Here is a 22,247-nt window from a genome sequence, read left to right on the forward strand (position 1 = left end):
CGCAGCATGCAGCAGCACAAAAGCAATAATTTGAGGCTAAATGGAATGAATATTGTCACAAATAAAGCAGTGAGCAGAAATGTGTATATATTATGCTCCCATTTATGCAAAAAATAATGGGCAGGGCATACACGTATGCTGGTGTGCATACACACACACACAGATGGGTGCTTGTATATGCATAGAACACTTATGGAAAAATTGACTATAGTTTGCTATCAGAGGTTGCCATTTCATCACGCTTTGTCTTGTATGGTTTGGATTTTCTACACTATGCAAGTATTATGTATTAAACTACAAATGTTTTTTAAAAACATATGGTATATTGTGAGAGTGGTTATATGAATCAATACATGTGTTAAAATTCATAGAACTGTGTACTCTAAAAGTAGATGTTACCACTATATAATTTAAAAAATGAAATAACCCCCCATATAGATACTGTATACGGTATAGGGTAGAAGTTCCCACATAATGGTAGTTGTGCTTTTAGTATACGTTGATTGAGATAATAGCTTCTACGAAACTTTTTAAGCAAACCTATCTTTAATGATTGACTAATACTTACTGAACACTTACGTGCCAACCACTGTTCTGAGCACACAGACTCACTTAATCCTTTGCAACCAGCCATGAAGTGAATGCTATTGGTATCTGTATTTATAGATAAGAAAGCTGAAGCTCAGAGAGCCCGAGTGATGCTCTGGGTCTCTTATAGCTGGTTCCAGAGCCCACACCCTTCACCAGGACCCTACCTGCCTTCTATAGAAGCATCTAGATGCATTTGAAAAATGGTAGAACATAATTGATGTGAGTCAGTTTGCACAGACATGTGCACATGCACACACACGGGCACGCCAGCACATGTACTCATGCACACACACACACACACACACACACACAGTGTACATTTGCCTTCTCAGAGATCATGGAGCTGAGGCATCTACTGATGATAAACTGCTGGCTTAGAAAAACGTTCTGTAGAAGCTCTGGGGTGTAGAGGAGCTGACATTGGTCTAAGAGGGAGAACTATATGGGTAAGGTGGGACTCCCACTGGCACTTGAAGAACCAGGAATTTGGATAGGCTGAGAGGATGAAGAAGGGCATGAATAAGAAAGATCAATGTGAACGAAGACCTAGAGGCAGGAGGAGTGTGGGAGCTCTGGGAGGTTATCAGGTGACGTGTCTAACTGGAGATTCAGATGGGGGGTGGGTTTAGGTGGCAGGCAATAGAGGATCTCAGTGGCCAGGCTGAGGAGAGGACGACCATGATGTGAGAAGCTCCAGCCACCTCCATCTGCATGTTGGCCCTTTATTTAAGCAGGAACGAATCAGACCCAGGCTTTCTGTGAGCAAAGAGGGCAGGAATGAAGAAAGGCGGCAGACCTCCTGGCTCCTGCCTCTCCCCGTGCCTTTCATCTCCCTGAGTAGGTGAGCAATGCCCATGAGAAAACCCTCCTCGGTGCCTTGTGATCTTGTGAGTCTTGACTTGTCTCTCTTGTTCCAGCTGTCACCTGCCCTCCAAACAGCCATTACGAGAGCTGCGTGAGTGTCTGCCAGCCCCGCTGCGCCGCCATCCGCCTGAAGAGTGACTGCAGCCATTACTGCGTGGAGGGCTGTCAGTGCGACGCTGGCTACGTCCTCAACGGCAAGAGCTGCATCCTGCCCCACAGCTGCGGCTGCTACTCCGATGGCAAATATTACGAGGTATGAGAGGCCAGCCCAGCCTTTTCCTCCTTGCCAATGATCAGATTCCTCTCCAACTCTAAGAGGTTGGTCAGATTGACCAATTTTCCCACTTCATTATGAAGAGTGTCGTGTTCGTGGCAGGGGAGTGGGATGGGGGGTAGAGAGGCTAAGCACACTGTTCAGATGATGCTCTTGGGCACTGAGTGTCAGATTTGGAAAAGCACCTGAGCGTCTCCTTCCTCCCTCCTCCACAGTGGCAAGGTCTCCAGCACTCTGCCTCCCATACTCACTCACATTTGTGTGTCTGTGTCGTGCCTTTCTCTGATTTTCTGTCCTGTAAATCTCAGTTTGAAAGCTTCAGATAGAGCTATAGTTTGGATATATGGTGGCTGTGAATCTGACATTTGTAGCTGTCTTAGCTAAGGACATTTGTAACTGGAAAATATGGAGCTGGAGGCTGAGTGGTGTGGACTTCCCTCTTCTGTCTGTTGAGGCTCTGTGAGGGTAGCTGTGGCTGCCATCTCCACGTGTGCCATTTGTCACTGTGGTATCATCCCTAGAGTTTGGTCTGGACTGCTAATGTGGTGCCCCCACATCCCACCCTCTGCGGCACCCTCTACAGGAGTTTAAACATAGAGTTAATGAAGATGCCTTTTGTAGATGTTTCTCAATAAAGCATATTAGTTCACGAAATCATTTCACTTTTTGGACTTTGTAATCTTTCCATAATACTAAGCTGGAATTCCATAATACTAAGCTGGAATTCCATAATACTAAGCTGGAATTCCATAATACTAAGCTGGAATTCCATAATACTAAAAGCTGGAATTCCATAATACTAAGCTAGAAAAGCTCTTGCCTAGATGAGGTATTTAGTTCATGGTTCGACCTCAAGCCCATTCTCTGTTTAAATGACATCAAAACCATATGTTGGCAAGTTAGATGGTTAACAACTACAAATAATTGAGTATCTGCTGTTTGCAAAGCACTGTGCTGGTGGCATTGTGGGGGGTGAGAAAGCACATCCCCTGCCTTAAGGATCTTAAAAATGTATTCAGAAGAGAGAAACAATGTACTTTAAAGAACAAGAGATCAGTTACAAAATAACCTATCAGCAAGTGAAAAATAATACCCTACAGAACTAATCAATTTTAAGTGAAAAAGAATAGTAGCATTTAAAATAAATCTAATTGAAATGTCTGAATTGGAAATCAACTAGGCGAAAAATAAATAATATCTCCTTTTTGTAAAGATGCATTGACTCATTCAAGTTGCCCTAACTTCGGGGATAAATAAATGTGGATGTTACCCTCAATTTCACTTTCAGTGGAGAATTTATTTAAATGCTGTATTAGAAAGACAGGGGGGAAGTAAGGTCAAATAGTGGAACTAATAAAAGGAGACTTTTTGGGAGAGGGGGTGTTGAAATGAGCTCTTAGAAATGTTATTTGAAAGGAAAAGGCAGAACATGTGGAAAAAATTAATGAATTCTGTTTTCTCACAGTTGAGGAGAAGATATAACCAGGCTCAAAACTCAAAAAGCACTCTCTAAACTGTATTCCCCAGCCCAGAGACTTACCAAAAGCTATCCATTTCTCAACTGTGCCATGCACCCTCGGCAGGCATCCTGAGTGTCAGTGTGGCATAATTCAATGAAACCTGGGTTCGATCCTAGCGGTACCACCGCTGGAGGTGTGACACTGAGCAAACGCTGTCATTTCTCTGAGCGTCTGTTTCCCTGTGAATGAAATGTGACTAATGATACCAACCCAGTAGGGCTGTTGCATAAATAATCTATGCTGGGTTCCTAGCCTAGTGCCTGGCATCGAGTCCTTCAATAATTTGTAGCTGCTATTGTTATTGTTGTTTTGTTATTCTCTTGAGAAACGTTTTGTAAATGAAAAATCCAGCCGTGTTAATGAAAGGATGCAAATAAAAGACCTTGGAACTCTCAGGAAAAGCATGGTCAGCTCTTGGCTGCTATTAGTACTACAGTGTAAACATTATGAGCAGTTTTTCATCAGAACCTCAGTGGATTTTGATAACAGCTTACATCCGGGAAGCAGCAAACTCAGAGAACAAAGAATCCACATCTACTTGCCACCATTCCAAAGTGCCTGGGGGCTTGTTCATAGAACAAATTTCTTTGGAAATGAATAGAGAATACGCCTGGCTATTAGCATGTAGAGTGATCACCCAGCTGTCATTGTCATGTATGATTAAAGAAAGCAGCGCTGGGCCAGCCATTTTACTGTGATGCTAGTTTCAGGATCAGATTCTCTTGTGGATGAGTTATTTACCCTTTATCATATCCACATACATCAAGTTATTTTTCTCTTTTCACCACTGTAATGTCTGACTTCTTATCAGAGAGAGGCCAAACCATCCATTCAGTTATTCTATAAATCTGATAAGAGAAATGAAGTCAATTTGTGAGGCTGTTGGCACCCAGAATATGTTACATAAGTCTGGAAGGAGAGTAGACTTGGTTCCAGGAATGACTTCACTTTGAGGATGAAAGAATCAGCAATAGCATCTTGAAGTGCACTGCAATCAGGAAACTTGTTCTGGAAGAACTCCTCGTCTATCTGTTTACCCTTGAATCTGAGTCATATCTGTAGTTGATATCCAGGGTTTTGATGTCTCTAGTTAAAGCAGAAAACTGACCAAACAGAAGCATAGGCCTTTTTGTGCAATTGAAAGATCTTTTCTGGATAACACTATTTTGGTAAGTCGATAATGCATTGAGTGCCCACATCTCTATGACACAGTCTATTTATTGGTACCACATCCCACTTGGACAATCATGACTAATTTCCAACAGTTTCCTGGAATTCTTAGTCTAGAGCAAGTGCAACATCAAGAATGCAAACCCTACCAAGCAGAGTCGTGCCTGCAGATTGCTGCCTGTTTTGGGAAAAAGTAGAAAATAACATTCTAGTTGTGGGACTCCTGGGAAAGAAAAGAAAAGAATAGCCGCCTCCAGTTGAGGATACGCTATGTTGTAGGTATTTTATATAATGTTGTATAATTTCTTCACCATCTGAAAGTGGATGAGCCATTCTACTCCTGTAATAGCAGTGTCTATTTATTGAGTGCCTACCCTATGCCAGGAAGTGTGTTTTATACATCTTATTTAATTTAATCCTCACAACTGCCCTGTAAGACATTATTTTAAATTTAATTGTATTATTATTACTTCTGAGACAGAGTCTCTCTCTGTTGCCCAGGCTGGAGTGCAGTGGCAGGATCACAACTCACTGCAGCCTCTATCTCACAGGCTTAAGCGATCCTCCCACCTCAGCCTCTGGAGTAGCTGGGACTACAGGCATGCACTACCATGCTGGTTACTATTATTATTATTATTGAGACAGAGTTTTGCTCTGTCGCCCAGGCTGGAGTGCAATGGCACGATCTAGGCTCATGGCAACCTCTGCCTCCCAGATTCTCCTGCCTCAGCCTACCGAGTAGCTAGGACTATAGACATGTGCCACCACGCCTGGTGAATTTTTGTATTTTTAGTAGAGATGGGGGTTTCACCATGTTGGCCGGGCTCGTCTCGAACTCCTGACCTCAGGTGATCCGCCCACCTCAGCCTCCCAAAGTGCTGGGATTACAGGCATGAGTCACTGCACCTGGCCTATTATTATTATTTTAAGTAGAGATGAGGTTTCACTGTGTTGCTGAGGCTTATCTCAAACTCCTGGGCTCAAGCAGTCCTTCCACCTCAACCTCCCAAAGTGCTGGGATTACAGGCATGGGCCACTGCACTCAACCACAAGATATTATTAATATCTTCAATTTAGAAGTGAGCAAAGTGACACTGGGGAGGTGAGTAACGTTACTCAAGATGGCACAGGTGGGGATACAGGACTAGATTGAAACCCAGGTGGTCTGATCCCAAAACGTTCCGTTCATGGACCCCAGGTGTTCTCTGGATCTTTCACATTCAGGACACATGGGAATGAAGGTACTTCCATCAGAAGTAAATTGGAAGCAGACTTGACACAAGGAAGGGCGAGGATTGTGAAATGTGAAATGGTTAATCAGAAGTGTTGGTCATTGCTTTCTTACGATTGTTTAAGATTTGAAGGGCCAATTTATCATTCTTGAGTGAATTTTAATTTCATCTTTGAAGCAGAGTCTGTACTTGGTAGAAGTGTGATTCCTTGATGAATATTTTCTACCAAATATTCTTCCTCTTTACCTAGTTCCTCTAACAGCTGCACATTCAGGTTGACTGTGATTAGTTCTACAATCCAGCCACAAAGATTTCAGAGTTCTTGATTAAAATCAATCAAGTTAGGGCCCGGGTGGTGACTCATACCCGTAATCCAAGCAGTTTGAGAGGCTGAGGCAGGGGGATCGCTCGAGCCTAGCAGTTCAAGAACACAGTGAGACTCCGTCTCTACAAAAAATACAAAAATTAGCTGGGTATGGTGGTGTGTGCTCATAGTTCCAGCTACTAGGGAGGCTGAGATAGGAGAATCAATCGCTTGAGTCCAGGCGTTCCAGGTTACTTACAGTGATCTGCGATTGCACTACTGCACTCCAGCCTGGGCAACAGAATGAGACCCTGTCTCTAAAAATAAATAAGTAAGTAAATAAATGAATGTCAAAACTGCGTATTGTTTGGCGTCTGAGTTGCATGGAACCGATGGAGCATTTGAGTTGAGGCCGTTTCCCCACTGCTGCCGCCTACAAATTCCAGCCCCATTAAAGATAGGCTAGCCAAGCCTGATAAAAGACGAAAGGGACTGGGCTTTCGGGTCCCCAGCCCTGACCACAGTCTGAATTTAATGCAAACGGCGCCTCTCTTCCAGCCCAAGCAGCTGTTTTGGAACAGCGACTGCACGCGGCGCTGCCGCTGTTTCCGTCGCAACCTGATCCAGTGCGACCCGCGCCAGTGCAAGTCAGACGAGGAGTGTGCGCTGCGCAACGGGGTGCGCGGCTGCTTCAGCACCAAGACCTCCTACTGCCTGGCGGCTGGCGGCGGCGTCTTCCGCACCTTCGACGGCGCCTTCCTGCGCTTCCCGGCCAACTGCGCCTTCGTGCTGTCCACCATCTGCCAGAAACTGCCCGACATCTCCTTCCAGCTTATCATCAACTTCGACAAGTGGTCGGCCCCCAACCTCACCATCATTTCGCCCGTCTACTTCTACATTAACGAAGAGCAGATTCTCATCAACGACCGGAACACGGTCAAGGTAACCAGCCTGGCGACCATTCTTAAGAAGGGGCCCGGAAACAAGGGGTTGGCTAGGGGACTGTGTAGGGTTCTCCCAGATAGCCAAGTTGTAGGATAGATTGTTGCTTCATGGTGTTCCACACACAGTGACCAGGTTTTAAAGAATCAAAGTATGAAGATGTTTTAAGCCTAAGAATGGACACCATTTGGTTCTTGGCTGATGATTCCAAAGGCAGGAGACTTGCAGAGTCTCAGAGCCAGGCAATGGCATGGGCGCTAATAGAGCTTCAGGTGATAAAATTGTTAGATAAATCAGTTTTACTCTGATTGCTTTCCAAAAAGCATCTCATTTGTTTTTAACAGCCCTTAAGATTATTCTTGGCTCTGCCCTCTTGTAGTAAGACCCACCCTTCATCTTTGCCATCCTTTCTATAAGCTAAGAGTCAAGCACTTGCCTACGAAACACCAGTCTGAGTAAAAACCTGACTCGCACCCCCATTATCCGAGGGCCCCGTGATGACATGCTGAGGGGTAGGAAATGGGAGGCTGCTCTTGGTGGATTTCTCTTATGTTGGCTCCTCCTTAGGCCCATTGCCTGGTTTCTTGTTTATCTTACACCTGTGTGTAAATAAATGTAAACCCCCCACCCACCCTCACAACAAATGTGGCTCTCCAACTTGAATTCCTCCCACCCCTTCCATTTAAGAAGATCATCTGCTCAGATGCACTGTTGAGGGTGACCCAGCCTCTCAGCTAGAGCAGGCTGCTACAGCAGGTCGCCAGGAAGGATGGAGCCAGCCCTCAGCACTGTGAGCACAGAGAGGCAGGGACCCGGAGACAGCCACATTAACAATTTTTGGAATTGAGCGTTATTATGCGTATCTGTTTTCCACCTGCTCAGATAATCAGGCCTTGAGTGTATCTTTAATTGAAGAGTCATCAAATAGCGTAGTATCCCACATCAGGCAAAAGACCAGCAGTATTTTGTGAGCTTAAAATGAAGAATCTGAAATTTAATACCTGTTTTAACTTCAGTGAAAGGTGCCACTGTTTTTGACATTCTCATTCCTTTTACAAATTGGCCCACATCAACATGACAGCCTTGGTCCAGAATCCAGGAGCTAGAAAATGAAAATGACCACCCGAGAGAGCAGAACTGACATGTGGTTGAACAAAATACCCCACGCTAGTCAAAACAGTAGAGACTCACTTTTTAAAAAGGTGCCTGCTTTTTTTTTTTTTTTTTTTTTTAAGATACAAAAGCTACTAATAGCCTGGAGAGAAAATTTTTATTTTGTAAGTACAGGAAAAGCATGTTATATTCTGTCCCAAGGGCTAAGGAAAGAAAATGTTAGAAAGCAGAAAAATGACAAATGCAGAAAATAATGTGCCTATAGGTTCTCTGAGGGGACCTCCAGTTTGAACATTATAAGCAAGAAAACGATAAACATGGCAATGATGCCCAGATCCATTTTAACTGTGTTAGACTCTCCTTGGCCCAGGATTGGGATTTCATTTTCAGTAATTGGTTTATGCTGGGGAAAGTTTTAGACACAAATTCAGCCATTCATTGTGGGTTATACTTTTCTAAGTTTTCCTCATCTCTCACCTCCTCTCCCCTACTTCTGCTCCATAGTTTGCTTCCTTTGGGGCAACTACACAGTAAGATGAGTGAATGCCTTTAAACTCTAGGGCAGGGGCCGGCAAATCTGCCTGCTGCTTGTTTGTGTAAATAAAGCTTTGCTGGAACACAGCCACACTTATTTAGTTGTGTATTGTCTATGGCTGCTGTCATGCTGCAGGGACAGAGTGGAGTCGTTGAGACAGAGATCACAGGGCCTGCGATGCCCAAAATATTTTCCCTGGCCCTTTCCTGAACAAGTTTGCCAACCCCTGCTCTAAGCGTAATTATTTTATTTTTTCCTCCTCCAACAGGTGAATGGCACACAAGTGAATGTTCCATTTATAACTGGTTTGGCAACCAAAATCTACAGCAGTGAGGGGTTTCTGGTGATTGACACCAGCCCAGACATCCAGATATACTACAATGGTTTCAACGTCATTAAAATCAGCATCAGCGAGAGGCTGCAGAACAAAGTATGCGGTCTCTGTGGCAACTTCAACGGGGACCTAACAGATGATTATGTGACCTTGCGAGGGAAGCCAGTGGTAAGCAGCGTGGTGCTGGCCCAGAGCTGGAAAACCAATGGCATGCAGAAGAGGTGAGGGTTTAGGAGTTGAAGCCACTAGACTTGGTGGCCCAAGTTCTCTCACGTCCATGGGTGGTGTGAATGAGGAATGCCTTTTCCTTAGCACTGCCCCACTCTCCTACAGAGACAAACCAAAGCTCTTTGGAGTTTTGATGCTAAAAATAGGCACATCAGAGACCCCAGTAATTTCGTGAACTGCAGAGGAAGGAGTTGGGCTTAGATGATATAACTCTAATTTTCATGTCATCCAGCCCTTGGCTAAACAGAAGAGTGTGCGCAGGATGAGAACTCTGAGGCCTTGACCAGCTGCCCACACGGGACCTAGGCACCCCTGCTGGGTGTGGAATTAAGAGGTGACTCAGAAGAAGAAGGGCTATCTTTGACTCCCTTAGTGCTGGGTCTAATTGTGTGTCCTTGCCTCTTACAAGAAGGCTTGACTGTGGTTGTGTAGGCAGAAGTTGGTGGGAATCAGGAAAGCCTTTTTTAAAAACAGAAGTTACAAGGTTATTATCAGGCCCACCCCTGGCCAGCAGAGAGAGAGTGAGCTAAAGAAGTTATTCCAAAGGTTTTAAATTTAGGGCCCCTCAGGGCTGCTGAGTATGTGGATATCTTTCTGGATCTGTAGATATGCTTCTCTTTCTTGTTAGTTCTCTGCTTGTACAATGGCTCAATCACATTGCTTTACATGCTAAATATCAGCTAAATCCCCAGTCCTGGAAATCACACTTTAAGCCTCTTTGACCCTGCCCCAAGTGGATACTGAACAATGTATCGTATATTAGACTATCCTGTGAATTATGGGACTCAGAGCTGTGAAAATTCTTGGGCAATATCTTGTCCAATCTCTTCCTTTCCTAGGTAAAACAGAGACTAAGACAGCGAATGACTGACATGAGGAGGCCCCATATATGGCAAAGCCAGGACTAGACTCCAGGATTCCTGATTTGGTGCTTACTCTAGAATACCATGCACTGACCCACAGATAGAAAAGAGAGAACTTTGGACATTACATTTAGAACACTACATTGAGCCATTGTAGTGTTTCCAAAGATAGGCAAGGTTCAGTTCCTCCTGAGGAATTATGATTCTGTATGAATTTGGCCGGCCTGCCTCACTCCCTCCTTCCCTCCCTCCTTCCCTTCCCTTCTCTTCCCTTCCCTCCCCTTCCCTCCTCCACTCCCCCTTCCCCTCCTCCTCTACTCTTACTTCCCTTCCCCTCTTTTCCCTTCCCCTCCCCTCCCCTCCTTTCCCCTCCCCTCCCCTCCCCTCCCTTCCCCTCCCCTTCCTTTTTAAATAAACTATTATCAGCTGGACACCAACTTTCTTGTAATGTTTAGCTTTTGATCCCTAATGGCTAAAGTGGAACTGGCTTAGAAAGCTTCCTTTCAAATCTTTAATTCCACCAAGTATCATTACTATTATCATTGTTATTGGTTATATCAATACCCATTAATGGTTATTGTATCAATTATTTCAATCATATCAATCAATTATGTCAAAGTGTTCATGCTTACTATATCAATATCAGCCTTTCTTGTGGCACTTTGGCCACTAATCCATCATTCCATTTTACCCTCACTGTATTTCAGTGATATAAACAACAGGAATCACTGTTTCACTTTCTCAGATGGATAGAATAGAGACTAGTAGTATCTTACTTGCCAAAGGTCACAAAGCTAGTGTTGGAATTGGCACAATGCACTAGCTTCAGGGGTAGCAAAACAGGTACAGATGCAATTTACCTTCCATTGGAGATCTCAGATGGCTGTTTTTGCTTCACTCAGTCTGACCAGACCTCTTGCCCCCAGCTGCAACGAGCTGCAGTTCTCACAGTATGCAGCCATGTGTGACAACTTGCACATCCAGAAGATGCAGGGTGATGGCTACTGCCTGAAGCTCACCGACATGAAGGGCTTCTTCCAGCCCTGCTATGGGCTTCTCGATCCCCTCCCGTTCTATGAGTCCTGCTACCTGGACGGCTGCTACAACCACAAGAAGTTCCAGCTGTGCGGCTCCCTGGCCGCCTACGGGGAGGCCTGCCGCTCCTTTGGGATCCTTAGCACCGAGTGGATTGAGAAGGAGAATTGCTGTAAGAGAATTATTTTATTTCTGTGGATTCCATTTTCAGTGAAAAGAACAGCTTTGCTGGTAGCATTGCTTTTTCTAGGGATGACTGGTCCTCTCCAGATTTCCTCATAGATCTGCTTCCAGGATTGGATAGTAGAGAGCTGTGAGCTGCAGCCGAGATTCAGTGGCCCCTCCCGTGGAGCCTAACCCACCTATGGTTCCTGTCCAGTTATGGAATTTGGAAAACAAACGTGGAAAGATGGAGCTCTCTGGGTTGGAAGAGCCCTGGTTTAGTGGCTTATGAGGTAGAGAGACACAGTGTGGGATTCCTGATGGATTTTAGTTCCCAAACTCAGCTCCACCTTAGCTCCTTTAACATGAGGCCATCCTCTATCAGAAAGCAAAGGCACAGGGCAGGTGGAAGGCAGAGCTGGAACTGAGCTGGTTATGTCCACCTGGGCCGAAAGGAAGCTGCAGTTGGATTGACTGTGGAGAGTACATATATTAGATCAGCTGGTAAAATAAAGATATACAGAATCTTCTGGGGTTTTTTTCTGTAGTAAGAAAATTATTTTGATGTGTATTTCTATTATTCAATTTGTTCATTTTCTTACTGTGTTAATCAAATAAGAGAGCAATTATACATGTGTACAAACACATATAAATGTGCCATAGACATACGTGTGTGTCCATATACATAAATGGTCACTCCCACTAGTGTGGCCAATGGAATGTGTGTTTTGTACTCTGACCCACAACACCAACCCAGTGTGTATACAGGTACCACTGTGAAAATAGGCTGGCTCCAAGACGATACACACACATTGGTAAATTTGCAGACCAAACCTGATCAAGTGTAGGAATACACTTAATTCAGAGCCTAAAAAAATGCAGTTAATTAAAATATATTTCAGTGATTTCAGAAACTGTTAACAAGCAAATTACTAGTCTCTGTTGGAAAGTAACAGAAATATTTGTTATTAGTATTTTACTCTGCTGTGTTAATAAGAATACTTTCAATGACTTTAAAAATTAACTGTTTTGAACTTTTCAAATTGTCAGGAATTTTAAAAGGTACACATATCATTAAAAAATACCCAGAGCTTCCCTCTAAGGGCATGTCTTATTTGCCAGTTGGCAGATGGACCACCACATTTGTAAATAAACATTTCCTTCCTATGGGCTATAACCTCTGCACCATCTTTCTGTTATTCTGTTTGTCATTCTCATACAGAGCTGGTGAATCATAACATTCGCTTGGTGGCTGTCGTGGGCTTAGCACTGTGCTAGGTACTGGACATACTGGGCCAGTGAAAGTATCTTTATAAAAGGGAGCCTTTTGAAAATAAATATATTTATGCTGATGTCTTTCTTTCAGTTGTCTTTCCAGAAATTAAGACAGGCTGATGCTGAGCCATCCATGTACTCCTACATAATGTAATTAGTTACCTACCAGAGGGGCGTGGCAGCTGAGTCAGAAGAGGTGTATGGAGCTGTGGGCAGCTTGAGATTTTTGTTTTGTTTTTAAACTCTTTTTTCCCTGTGTGTGTGGGTATGTGTGTCTATGGTGAGAACATGAAACTCTACTCTGTTGGTAATTTTCAAGTGTACATTGTATTGGTACTAACTATAGCCACTTTGATGTTCAGTAGATCTCTTGAATTTATTCCTCTTGTCTAAATGAAATTTTGCATCCTTTTAAAACTCTTTTTAAAAAAACTCTTGAAGCCAACTTGGCTCATGCTGGGATTGAACAGTTGTTCCTTTAGCACTGTCCATCATATACTGTGATGAACAGGAGGAATATTCTGTCTTGATAGGCAGAGCAATTCTTTAAACAAAGAAATGAACATCTAAAAGAAAATGCTCCTAATTAGTGGTTCTCAAACTGAGGCGTTGACTATCTTGCAGGTGATCTCATCTGTTACAGAAATATTGTTCATAATAACATCATGATGATACTCCACATAACATCTTTATTGTACTTATAGTTTTACGCTTTTGGCAAAATAGCACCATGAATCTAAGTCAATCCTGGTGAGTTGTGTGGAGGTTTTTCCTTTGTCTATTTTTACAAAATCAAGTAGAAGATCATGGGGGAAAGTGGACCAAGAATCGGAAAGGACTAAGAAGCCCTGGTGTGGGAGACCTCTCTGGGATATTACTGGCCCTAATATGTTCATTATTGGCACATATTTATTGTGCACAAACCATGAGGTGGTTGAATGCTGGGATGTAGAGATAAATGATTTGGATGCTACTCTTTATATAAATATCAGTACAAATCATTGTGCTATAGTGTAGTAGGTGCCTTAATTGTGGTAAGATGACTGGGGTTAAGAGCATCTGTGCATTCAGTCTTCACCACTTACCTTCACTTTTGACCTTGGGCAAGTTTCAACTGTGAAATAGAGCTTATAATACTTCGCTTGAGGAGTATTTGTGAGGGTCAAAGAAGCTAATCCAGGCCCATAGCAAGCACCTATTTGCTAGCTATTGACATTATTTTCTGGAAGGTTGCCCTGTCTGTTAACTTGCAGCTGCCGTCTGACCATTTCCAGTGTGATTAAAGTGGCAAGTCTGGAGTAGAACCAAACGCTACCGCATGTAGGTGTGAAAATCAAGTTGTGTATGTTTCCGTGTGTTTTTCTTTTTAGCAGGAGTGGTTGAAGATCCCTGTGTGGGGGCGGACTGTCCCAACCGAACTTGCGAGCTGGGCAACGGCAGGGAGCTGTGTGGATGCATCGAGCCACCCCCCTACGGGAATAGTGAGTGACACGGGCCACCTCCCCACCCAGAAAGGCCCTATGGGAGATGCTGCCCTGGGGAAGGACCTTGTTGCGTCCCACTTTGTGAAGCTTTCCCAAATAGTGACGCTTTCAGGAGCATTTAAGCAGAACAAGGAAGCAATCTGACTGCTTCAAAGTATAGCTACATCCTTTTCTTCAATACATTATAACACACAAATTTGTACATGAATGGAACCAGCCAGTTCCATCTGAGGCCACATTCAACATCAGAAAGTTCCAAATTGATCTTTTAGATGCACAAGGAAATAGGGTATTTTGATGCCAATATGAAAAATTAGGACGAATGTTATTTAAAGCCAGATTTATTTGACCCAAAGCTTTTTGGTCCTGAAGATATATACAACTCAAATGTCTGAAGCAAGCCATAAATAACTAGGACTCCAGGACTTGTTCCTAACTGTAGCTCCCTTGGTGTGGAAATGGCCTTGTCCACGGCTGAGCCTGCCTGGATGGCTGCTTAAAGCAGAACTGCTTTGCCTTCCGTCTCTGCTCCCCTTCCTGAACCAAATAACGCAGAGGCAGTTGCTAAATGTAACAGCATTCGGGAATGAAAATCTGGTTGACCAAAGGCTCCTTAGGAGGGGACAAGGGCTTCACCTAAACAGATAAAAATGTTTTTCTCTGTTTCTGTAGTGCTTATTAGCCGGTGTTTATATGCTCAAGAGAAAATGTCAATTGGTGCCTTGCCATGTCAAAAAGCAAGCTCCTAGTGCTCACCTGGGAATCGCTAGGGTTCTGCTGAGCTGAATCAGCAGGGGCTTCAGATGTGGTCTGGCCAGTGCTGCTGTCCCTTGGAGGCATGCTGTTCAGCCAGGCCACGATGTGCCAGATTTGGCATGTTCAGTATGCAGCTTACAGAAAAGTAGCTGCCACCAGCAAGGTGGGGTAAGACCTGGGTTTGTAGAGAAAAGACAGAAGACACTTAATTAGCATTTTTATCCTTTTAAAAAGGCTCTGCTAATGCCCACGTTACTGCTTTGAATGAATTCATATGCTCATTTGGTCTGATCAAAGCATAATTAGAAATGCTGCAGCCTTTGAGTGGAGATCATTTGCCTCTTCTAAAGGAGAATGGAAGTGGGATGCTTTGCTCCCACTCCTGCAGCAAGACCGACCCCACTGATTTGCCTTTCGTAATAACTGTTCCCACAGACTCACATGACATTATCGATGCAGAGGTGACCTGCAAAGCAGCCCAAATGGAAGTGTCCATATCTAAGTGCAAACTCTTCCAGCTCGGTTTTGAGAGGGAGGGCGTGAGGATCAATGACAGACAGTGCACCGGCATCGAGGGGGAAGATTTTATCTCCTTTCAGATCAACAACACCAAAGGGAATTGTGGAAACATTGTGCAGGTGAGAAAAGCAGCAGGAAAGAGCACCTGGCAGAGGCAGCGACAGCTTCGAGTGTTTGCACATTTATTGTCCTGAAAGCCAACTTCAGGGTGATCTGCTTAGAAATACGCTCCTTAGAAAACAGCAATAGGCATGTGCAACATGAAAGACAGCAACAGCAGTCATCATTTGATGCTAAGTGATTGACGGAGTTGAAAGAGTGATGTGTTTTTTCCTTGGTTTGGGATGCCTACTGTGGTTCTTCTGTATATGGACAGAATTGTGTCTTCTTTTCTGCTGCTATTGTTCTTTGAGGCAAATACATATAGGCTTAGCTATTTCAGGGGGTAAGAGAGTCCTGAACCTCATTTAACAGGTGGCTTCAGGCCGAGTGCTATGGCTCATGCCTGTAATCCCAGCACTTTGGGAGGCCAAGGCAGAAGGACTGCTAGAGGCCAGGAATTCAAGACCAGCCCAGGCAACATCGCAAGACCCTGTCTCTATTTTAAAAACATCTAAAAATTAGCTGGGTGTGGTGACAGTGCCTGTAGTTGTGTCTGCCTGGAAGGCTGACATGGGAGGATCATGAGCCCAGGAGTTCAAGGCTGCAGTGAGCTATGATTGTACCACTGCACTCCAGCCTGGGTGACAGCGAGACCCTGTTGCTAAAAACAAAACAAAACAAGACAAAAAAACAGCTGGCTTCAGAAATATAGTGAGGTCCCAACTTTTAATGTCAGATTATCCAATGTATAGGTTAGCAAAGCATCTTGTTTCTCTTCTTTTTCCATCTTGCTGTGTGTCTTCTATTCATGGCTCTAGTCCTTAGAACTTTTACCAGAGGCCGAAAGGAGTAAGGAGGTGAAACTTGCACTTGTTTATGTTGGTCCTTGTAGGCATGTCTGGTGATGGATTTGGTGGAGAAGAGATTTTGAATTAAGCATTGAAAAAGAAGATTTCTATTACCCAGCAATGGCAATAGTTCATGCTATTCCTAGCTTGGGGTCCCACAGATAAGTGGGGTCTGGTAGTGGTTAGAATTCAGCAGTAGATGAAATCACCTTCCATGGGTATTCAAGGTTATCAGACTGAAAGGTGCTGCTGATATCTATTGTCATATTTTTTTCCCCCAAGTAAATGCTAAGGCTAACTCCATGCTGATTTATACTGGCCTCTAAATTATATATGGAAGGAAGCCATTTCTCTACTTTCAGGGATATGGATTTGATATGCAAGCTACATACTCACTCCCAGATGTAATGATTTCTGACTTCCCCTTGCTCTGCAGTCCAATGGCACTCATATCATGTATAAAAACACACTCTGGATCGAAAGCGCCAACAACACTGGCAACATCATCACCAGGGACCGCACGATCAATGTGGAATTTTCATGTGCTTATGAGCTGGATATCAAGATCTCCTTGGATTCTGTTGTGAAGCCTATGCTAAGGTGAGGCGTCTCCTGGGCTGTGCACATTGCTTTTTCTTTTCCTTGACAGTTAAGGTTAGCATAATCAAAATTGCTAGCGTTTGTCTTTGATGCCCTAGGAGAAACATAATTCACGTTTCTTGAGCCTAAATGCTTTCAACCAGCATTGTTCAATAGAACTCTCTGTGATGACGGAAATGTTGCATCTGTACTGTTTAATGTGGTGGCTACATGTGGCTGCTCAGCACTTGAAATGTGGCTCAGGAGGCTGCGGAATTGAAATTTTTAGTTTTATTTAATTTCATTTAAATGTAAATTGCCCCATGTGGCTAGCAGGTACTGTATTGGACAGCACAGCCTTAGACTTTGCTACTACATGCTTTGCTTTCTCTCTGCATTCTCAGCCTGAAAAATGGTAGGTAATTGAATAGGTAACATTGTTTTGGGTTCCTGTCTCATAATTGTTTCCGTTTTAGTGTAATTAACCTGACAGTTCCAACCCAAGAAGGCAGCTTCATCACCAAGATGGCTCTCTACAAAAACGCCTCCTACAAACATCCTTACCGCCAGGGTGAAGTAGTGTTGACGACTCGAGATGTGCTGTATGTAGGGGTTTTTGTGGTTGGAGCTGATGCCACACATTTAATCCTAACACTCAACAAATGCTACGCCACACCCTCCCGAGATAGCAATGATAAGCTCCGATATTTCATCATTGAAGAAGGGTGAGTAGCCTCTTTATACACAACATTCTCAGAGCTTATGTCCTCATCATTTTTTAAGGAAGGGAATGGAAACTAATATTTGTTGGCTGTCTACAAGGCCAGCATTTTGCATTTATTAATTCATCTAATTCTCAAGACAACCTATGGGGTAGATATTATAAGCCTCATTTTACAGACAATCAAGTAACTTGTCTAAATTCACACAGAAATATGGTGGTAGGTACCCCAAGTCCGTGTGGCATTAACTACAGATGCTTTATTCTCCAAGTGGGGATTCTGTGCTGTTTACTTTGAACTTCAATTTGGGAAGAATGTGGAATTCTGCAAATGAAAGAATATAATGACAATAACCACAGGTTAATGAACAAGGCAGCTATACAAATAAAAAAGAAATTAACATAATAGCCTATAGACTCAACAAGTTTCCTTTTACTCACCACTATATGCTTACCACCTAGTATATTTCCTGAAACATAGTGATTACACAATAAAATTTCTTGAATGAATGAATGAATGAGAAGAAAAGACTGTAGACCAACCACAGTAATTATCTTTATTAAAAACAAAAATACTTTCTGGATACATTAGACAGTTTACATTTATTGTAATAGATTTTATAACAATTCATTTTAACAGCTTTATTGCAAAGATAATTTATATATAATACAATTTACTTGCTTTAAGTGTAAAAATCAATGGTTTTTCGTAAATCTGCAGAGAATTGCAAGTATCACCATAATCTAATTTTAGAACATTTTTGTCACTCCAATAGTTACTTTTTATATGAATTTCTTTAAAAAATTTATTGATACAATTACATATTTATGGAGTAGATGTGATATTTTGATACATACGTTAAATGTGTAGTGCTCAGATCAGGGAATTTAGGATATCTATCACCTTGAATATGTATCTTTTCTTTGTGTGGAGCATTTCAAATCTTCTCTTCTGGCTATTTTGAAATATACAATAAATTGTTGTTGACTATAGTCACCCTACTGTGCTGTCGAACACTAGAACTTATTCCTTTTATCTAAATGCATGTTTGCAGCCATTAACCAACCTCTCTTCATCCCAGTTTCTTTCCCAGCCTCTGGTAACTATCAGTCTACTCTGTACTTCCATGAAATCAACTTTTTAAGCACCCACATATGAGTGAGAACCTGAGATATTTGTCTTTCTGTGCCTGGCTTATTTCATTTAACATAATGACTTCCAGTTCTGACCATGTTGTTGCAAATGATAGGATTTTCATTTCTTTTTAAGGCTGAATAGTATTCCCTTCTGTATATATATCACATTTTCTTTATCCATTCATCCATTGATGTATACTTAGGTTGATTCCGTATCTTGGCTATTGTGAATAGTGCTGCAATAAACATGAAAGTGTAGGTATTCTTTTGATAAACTAATTTCCTTTCCTTTGGATAATACCCAGTAGTGGCCTTGCTGGATCATGTGGTAGTTCTATTTTTAGTGTTTTATTTATTTATTTATTTGTTTATTTTTTTTGCTTGTGTGTGTGTGTGAAACCTCTGTAGTGTTTCCCATAATGGCTGTACTCATTTATATTCCCACCAGTAGGTAGAAGAGTTCCCCTTTCTCCATATCCTCACCAGCATTTGTTACTTTTTGTCTTTTTAATAGTAGCTATTTTAACTGGCATGACATGATATCTCATTGTAGTTTTGATTTTTATTTCCCTGATTGTTGCAGGAAGTCAGGGACCCTGAATGGAGGGACCAGCTGAAGCCATGGCAGAAGAACATAAATTGTGAATATTTCATGGACATTTATTAGTTCCCCAAATTAACACTTTTATAATTTCTTATGCCTGTCTTTACTGCAATCTCTGAACATAAGTTGTGAAGATTTCACTTCTCCAATCAATACTCTTGTGATTTCCTATGCCTGTCTTTACTTTAATCTCTTAATTCCATCATCTTCATAAGCTGAGGATGAATGTTGCCTCAGGACACTGTGATGATTGCATTAACTGCACAAACAATATGAAATCTGGGCACCTTGAAAAAAGAACAGGATAACAGCAATGTTCAGGGAACAAGGGAGATAACCATTAGGTCTGGCTGTCTAAGAGCCAGGCAGAACAGAGCCATATTTCTCTTATTTCAAAAGCAAATAGGAGAAATATCGCTGAATTCTTTTTCTCAGCAAGGAACAGCCCTGAGAAAGAGAACGCATTCCTAGGGGTAGGCCTCTAAAATGGCCACTCTGGGGACATCTGTCTTTTACAGTTGTAGATAAGGGATGAAATAAGCCCTGGTCTCCCTTAGTGCTCCCAGGCTTATTAGGACGAGGAAATTCCACCTAATAAATTTTGGTCAGACCGGTTGTCTGTTTTCAAACTCCATCTCCTGATAAGATGTTATCAATGACAGTGTGTGCCCGAAACTTCATTAGCAATTTTAATTTCACCCTGGTCCTGTGATCTTGCCCTGCCTCCATTTGCCTTGTAATAATTTATTACCTTGTGAAGCATGTGATCTCTGTGACCCACACCCTATTCGTACACTCCCTCCCCTTTTGAAAATCACTAATAAAAGCTTGCTAGTTTTGCGGCTTAGGGGGCATCACGGAACCTGCCGACATGTGATATCTCCCCCAGACACCCAGCTTTAAAATTTCTCTCTTTTGTACTCTTTCCCTTTATTTCTCAGACGGGCTGACATTTAGAGAAAATAGAAAAGGACCCATGTTAAATTATCAGGCACAGGTTCCCCTGATATCTGATGATTAGTAATATTGAGCATTTTTTTCATATACCTGTTGGCCATTTGTATGTCTCTTTTGATAAATATTTATGCAAATCCTTTGCCCACCTTTTAAAGGAATTATTTGTTTTCTTGCTGTTGAGTTGTTTGAGTTTCTTGCATATTCTGGATACTAATCCGTTGTTGGATGAATAGTTGGCAAATATTTTCTTTTATTCAACAGGTTGTCTCTTCATTTTGTTGATTTTTTTTTTTTGCTGTGCAGAAACTTTTTAGTTTAATATAGTCCCATTTGTCTATTTTTGCTTTGTTGCTTGGACTTTTGAAATCTTACCCATAAAATATTTTCCTCAACCAATGATGCAGCATGTTCACTTTGTTTTCTTCTAGTAGCTTTATAGTTTCTGGTTGCACATTTAAATAGTTAATCCACTTTGAGTTGATCTTTGTTTATGGTGAGACACAGGGGTATAATTCAATTCTTCTGCATATGGATATCCAGTTTTCTCAGCAGCAGTTTTTGAAGAGATCATCCGTTCCCCCAGGTATGTTCTTGACATCTTTGTTGAAAATCAGTTGGCTGTAAACACATGGATTTATTTCTGAGTTCTGTTTTGTTACACTGCTCTATGTGTCTGTTTTTATACCAATACCATGCTGTTTTGGCTACTATAGCTTCACACTATACTTAAAAGTCAGGTAGTGTGGTGTCTCCAGCTTTGTTCTTTTTACTGAGTATTGCTTTGGCTATTCAGGGTCTATTGTGTCTCTATACAAATTTTAGGATTTTTTTTTCTATTTCTGTGAAGAATTTCATTGGTATATTAATAGGGATTGTATTTAATCTGTGGATTTTTTGTGGGTAGTACGGTCACCTTAACAATTTTAATTCTCCCAATCCGTAAGCATGAGATATCTTTCCATTTGTTTGTCCTCTTCAATTTCTTCCATCAGTGTTTTGTAATTTTCCTTGTAGAGATCTTTCGCTTGGTTAAATTTATTCCTAGATTTCTTATTTATCTGTAGGTGTTGTAAATGAGATTGCCTTCTTGATTTATTTTGCTGCTAGTTCATTATTGGTGTATAGAAATGCTACTGATTTTTGCATGTTGTTTTTATGTCCTGCAACTTTACTGAATTTGTTTATCTGTTCTAAGAGTTTTTGATTGAATCTTTAAATTTTTCTATATATAAGATCATGTTATCTGCAAAGGGACAGTTTGACTTTCTGTTTCCCAATTTGGATGTTTTTTATTTTTTTTCTCTTGCTTGATTGAACTGGCTAGGACTTCTAGTACTATGTTAATATGAATGATGAGAGTGAGCATCCATGAATTGTTCCAGTACTTTTAGCTTTTCTCCTTTCAGTATGATATTACCTGTGGGTTTGTCATATATGGCTTTTATTATGTTGAGGCATGTTCCTTCTGTGCCTAATTTTTTGAGAATTTTTACCATAAAGGGACGTTGAATTTTATCAAATGGTTTTTGTGCATCTATTGAGATAATCATATGGTTTTTATTGTTCATTTTTATGTGATATATGACATTTATTGATTTGTATATATGGAAACATTCTTGCATCCCTGGAATAAATCCTGCTTGATCATGGTGTATTATCTTTTTGATGTGTTGTTAGATTCAGTTTGCTAGTATTTTGTTGAGGATTTTTGCATCTATGTTTAGATATTGGCTTGTAGTGTGTGTGTGTGTGTGTGTGTGTGTGTGTGGTGTCCTGGTCTAGTTTTGATATCAGGGTAATGCTAGCCTTGTAGAATGAGCTAGGAAGAATCCCCAAATTCCTTCGTCTTCAGTTTTTTTGAAATAGTTTAGGAAGCATTGGTATTAGTTCTTCTTTGTAAGTACGGTAGAATTTAGCAGTAAAGACAACTAGTCGTGGACTTTTTTTCCTGAGAGACATTTTGTTCCTGATTCAATCTTGTTATTAGTTATTGGTCTGTTCAGGTTTTCTATTTCTTCCTGGTTCAGCCTTGGTAGGTTTTATGTGTCCAAGAATCTATCCATTTTCTGTAGGTTTTACAAAGTGTATAATTGTTCAT

General features: G+C 41.8%; 1 protein-coding gene across 1 annotated transcript in view; it reads left to right on the forward strand.

Annotated features, from left to right (window-relative positions):
* The window catches only part of LOC116477078 (tubulin-specific chaperone cofactor E-like protein), a 171,086-nt gene that overhangs the window by 135,483 nt on the left and 13,356 nt on the right, over nucleotides 1-22,247 (forward strand). Inside the window, exons 20-27 of the mRNA XM_032167736.2 lie at nucleotides 1,509-1,708; nucleotides 6,514-6,897; nucleotides 8,814-9,100; nucleotides 10,897-11,177; nucleotides 13,813-13,923; nucleotides 15,118-15,320; nucleotides 16,588-16,751; nucleotides 17,207-17,455. Of these exons, the coding sequence (XP_032023627.2) occupies nucleotides 1,509-1,708; nucleotides 6,514-6,897; nucleotides 8,814-9,100; nucleotides 10,897-11,177; nucleotides 13,813-13,923; nucleotides 15,118-15,320; nucleotides 16,588-16,751; nucleotides 17,207-17,455 (1,879 nt within the window). The remainder of the gene's footprint in view (nucleotides 1-1,508; nucleotides 1,709-6,513; nucleotides 6,898-8,813; nucleotides 9,101-10,896; nucleotides 11,178-13,812; nucleotides 13,924-15,117; nucleotides 15,321-16,587; nucleotides 16,752-17,206; nucleotides 17,456-22,247) is intronic.

The sequence above is a fragment of the Hylobates moloch genome, unplaced genomic scaffold, assembly GCF_009828535.3.
Source record: "Hylobates moloch isolate HMO894 unplaced genomic scaffold, HMol_V3 SCAFFOLD_11, whole genome shotgun sequence".
Lineage (NCBI taxonomy): Eukaryota > Metazoa > Chordata > Mammalia > Primates > Hylobatidae > Hylobates > Hylobates moloch.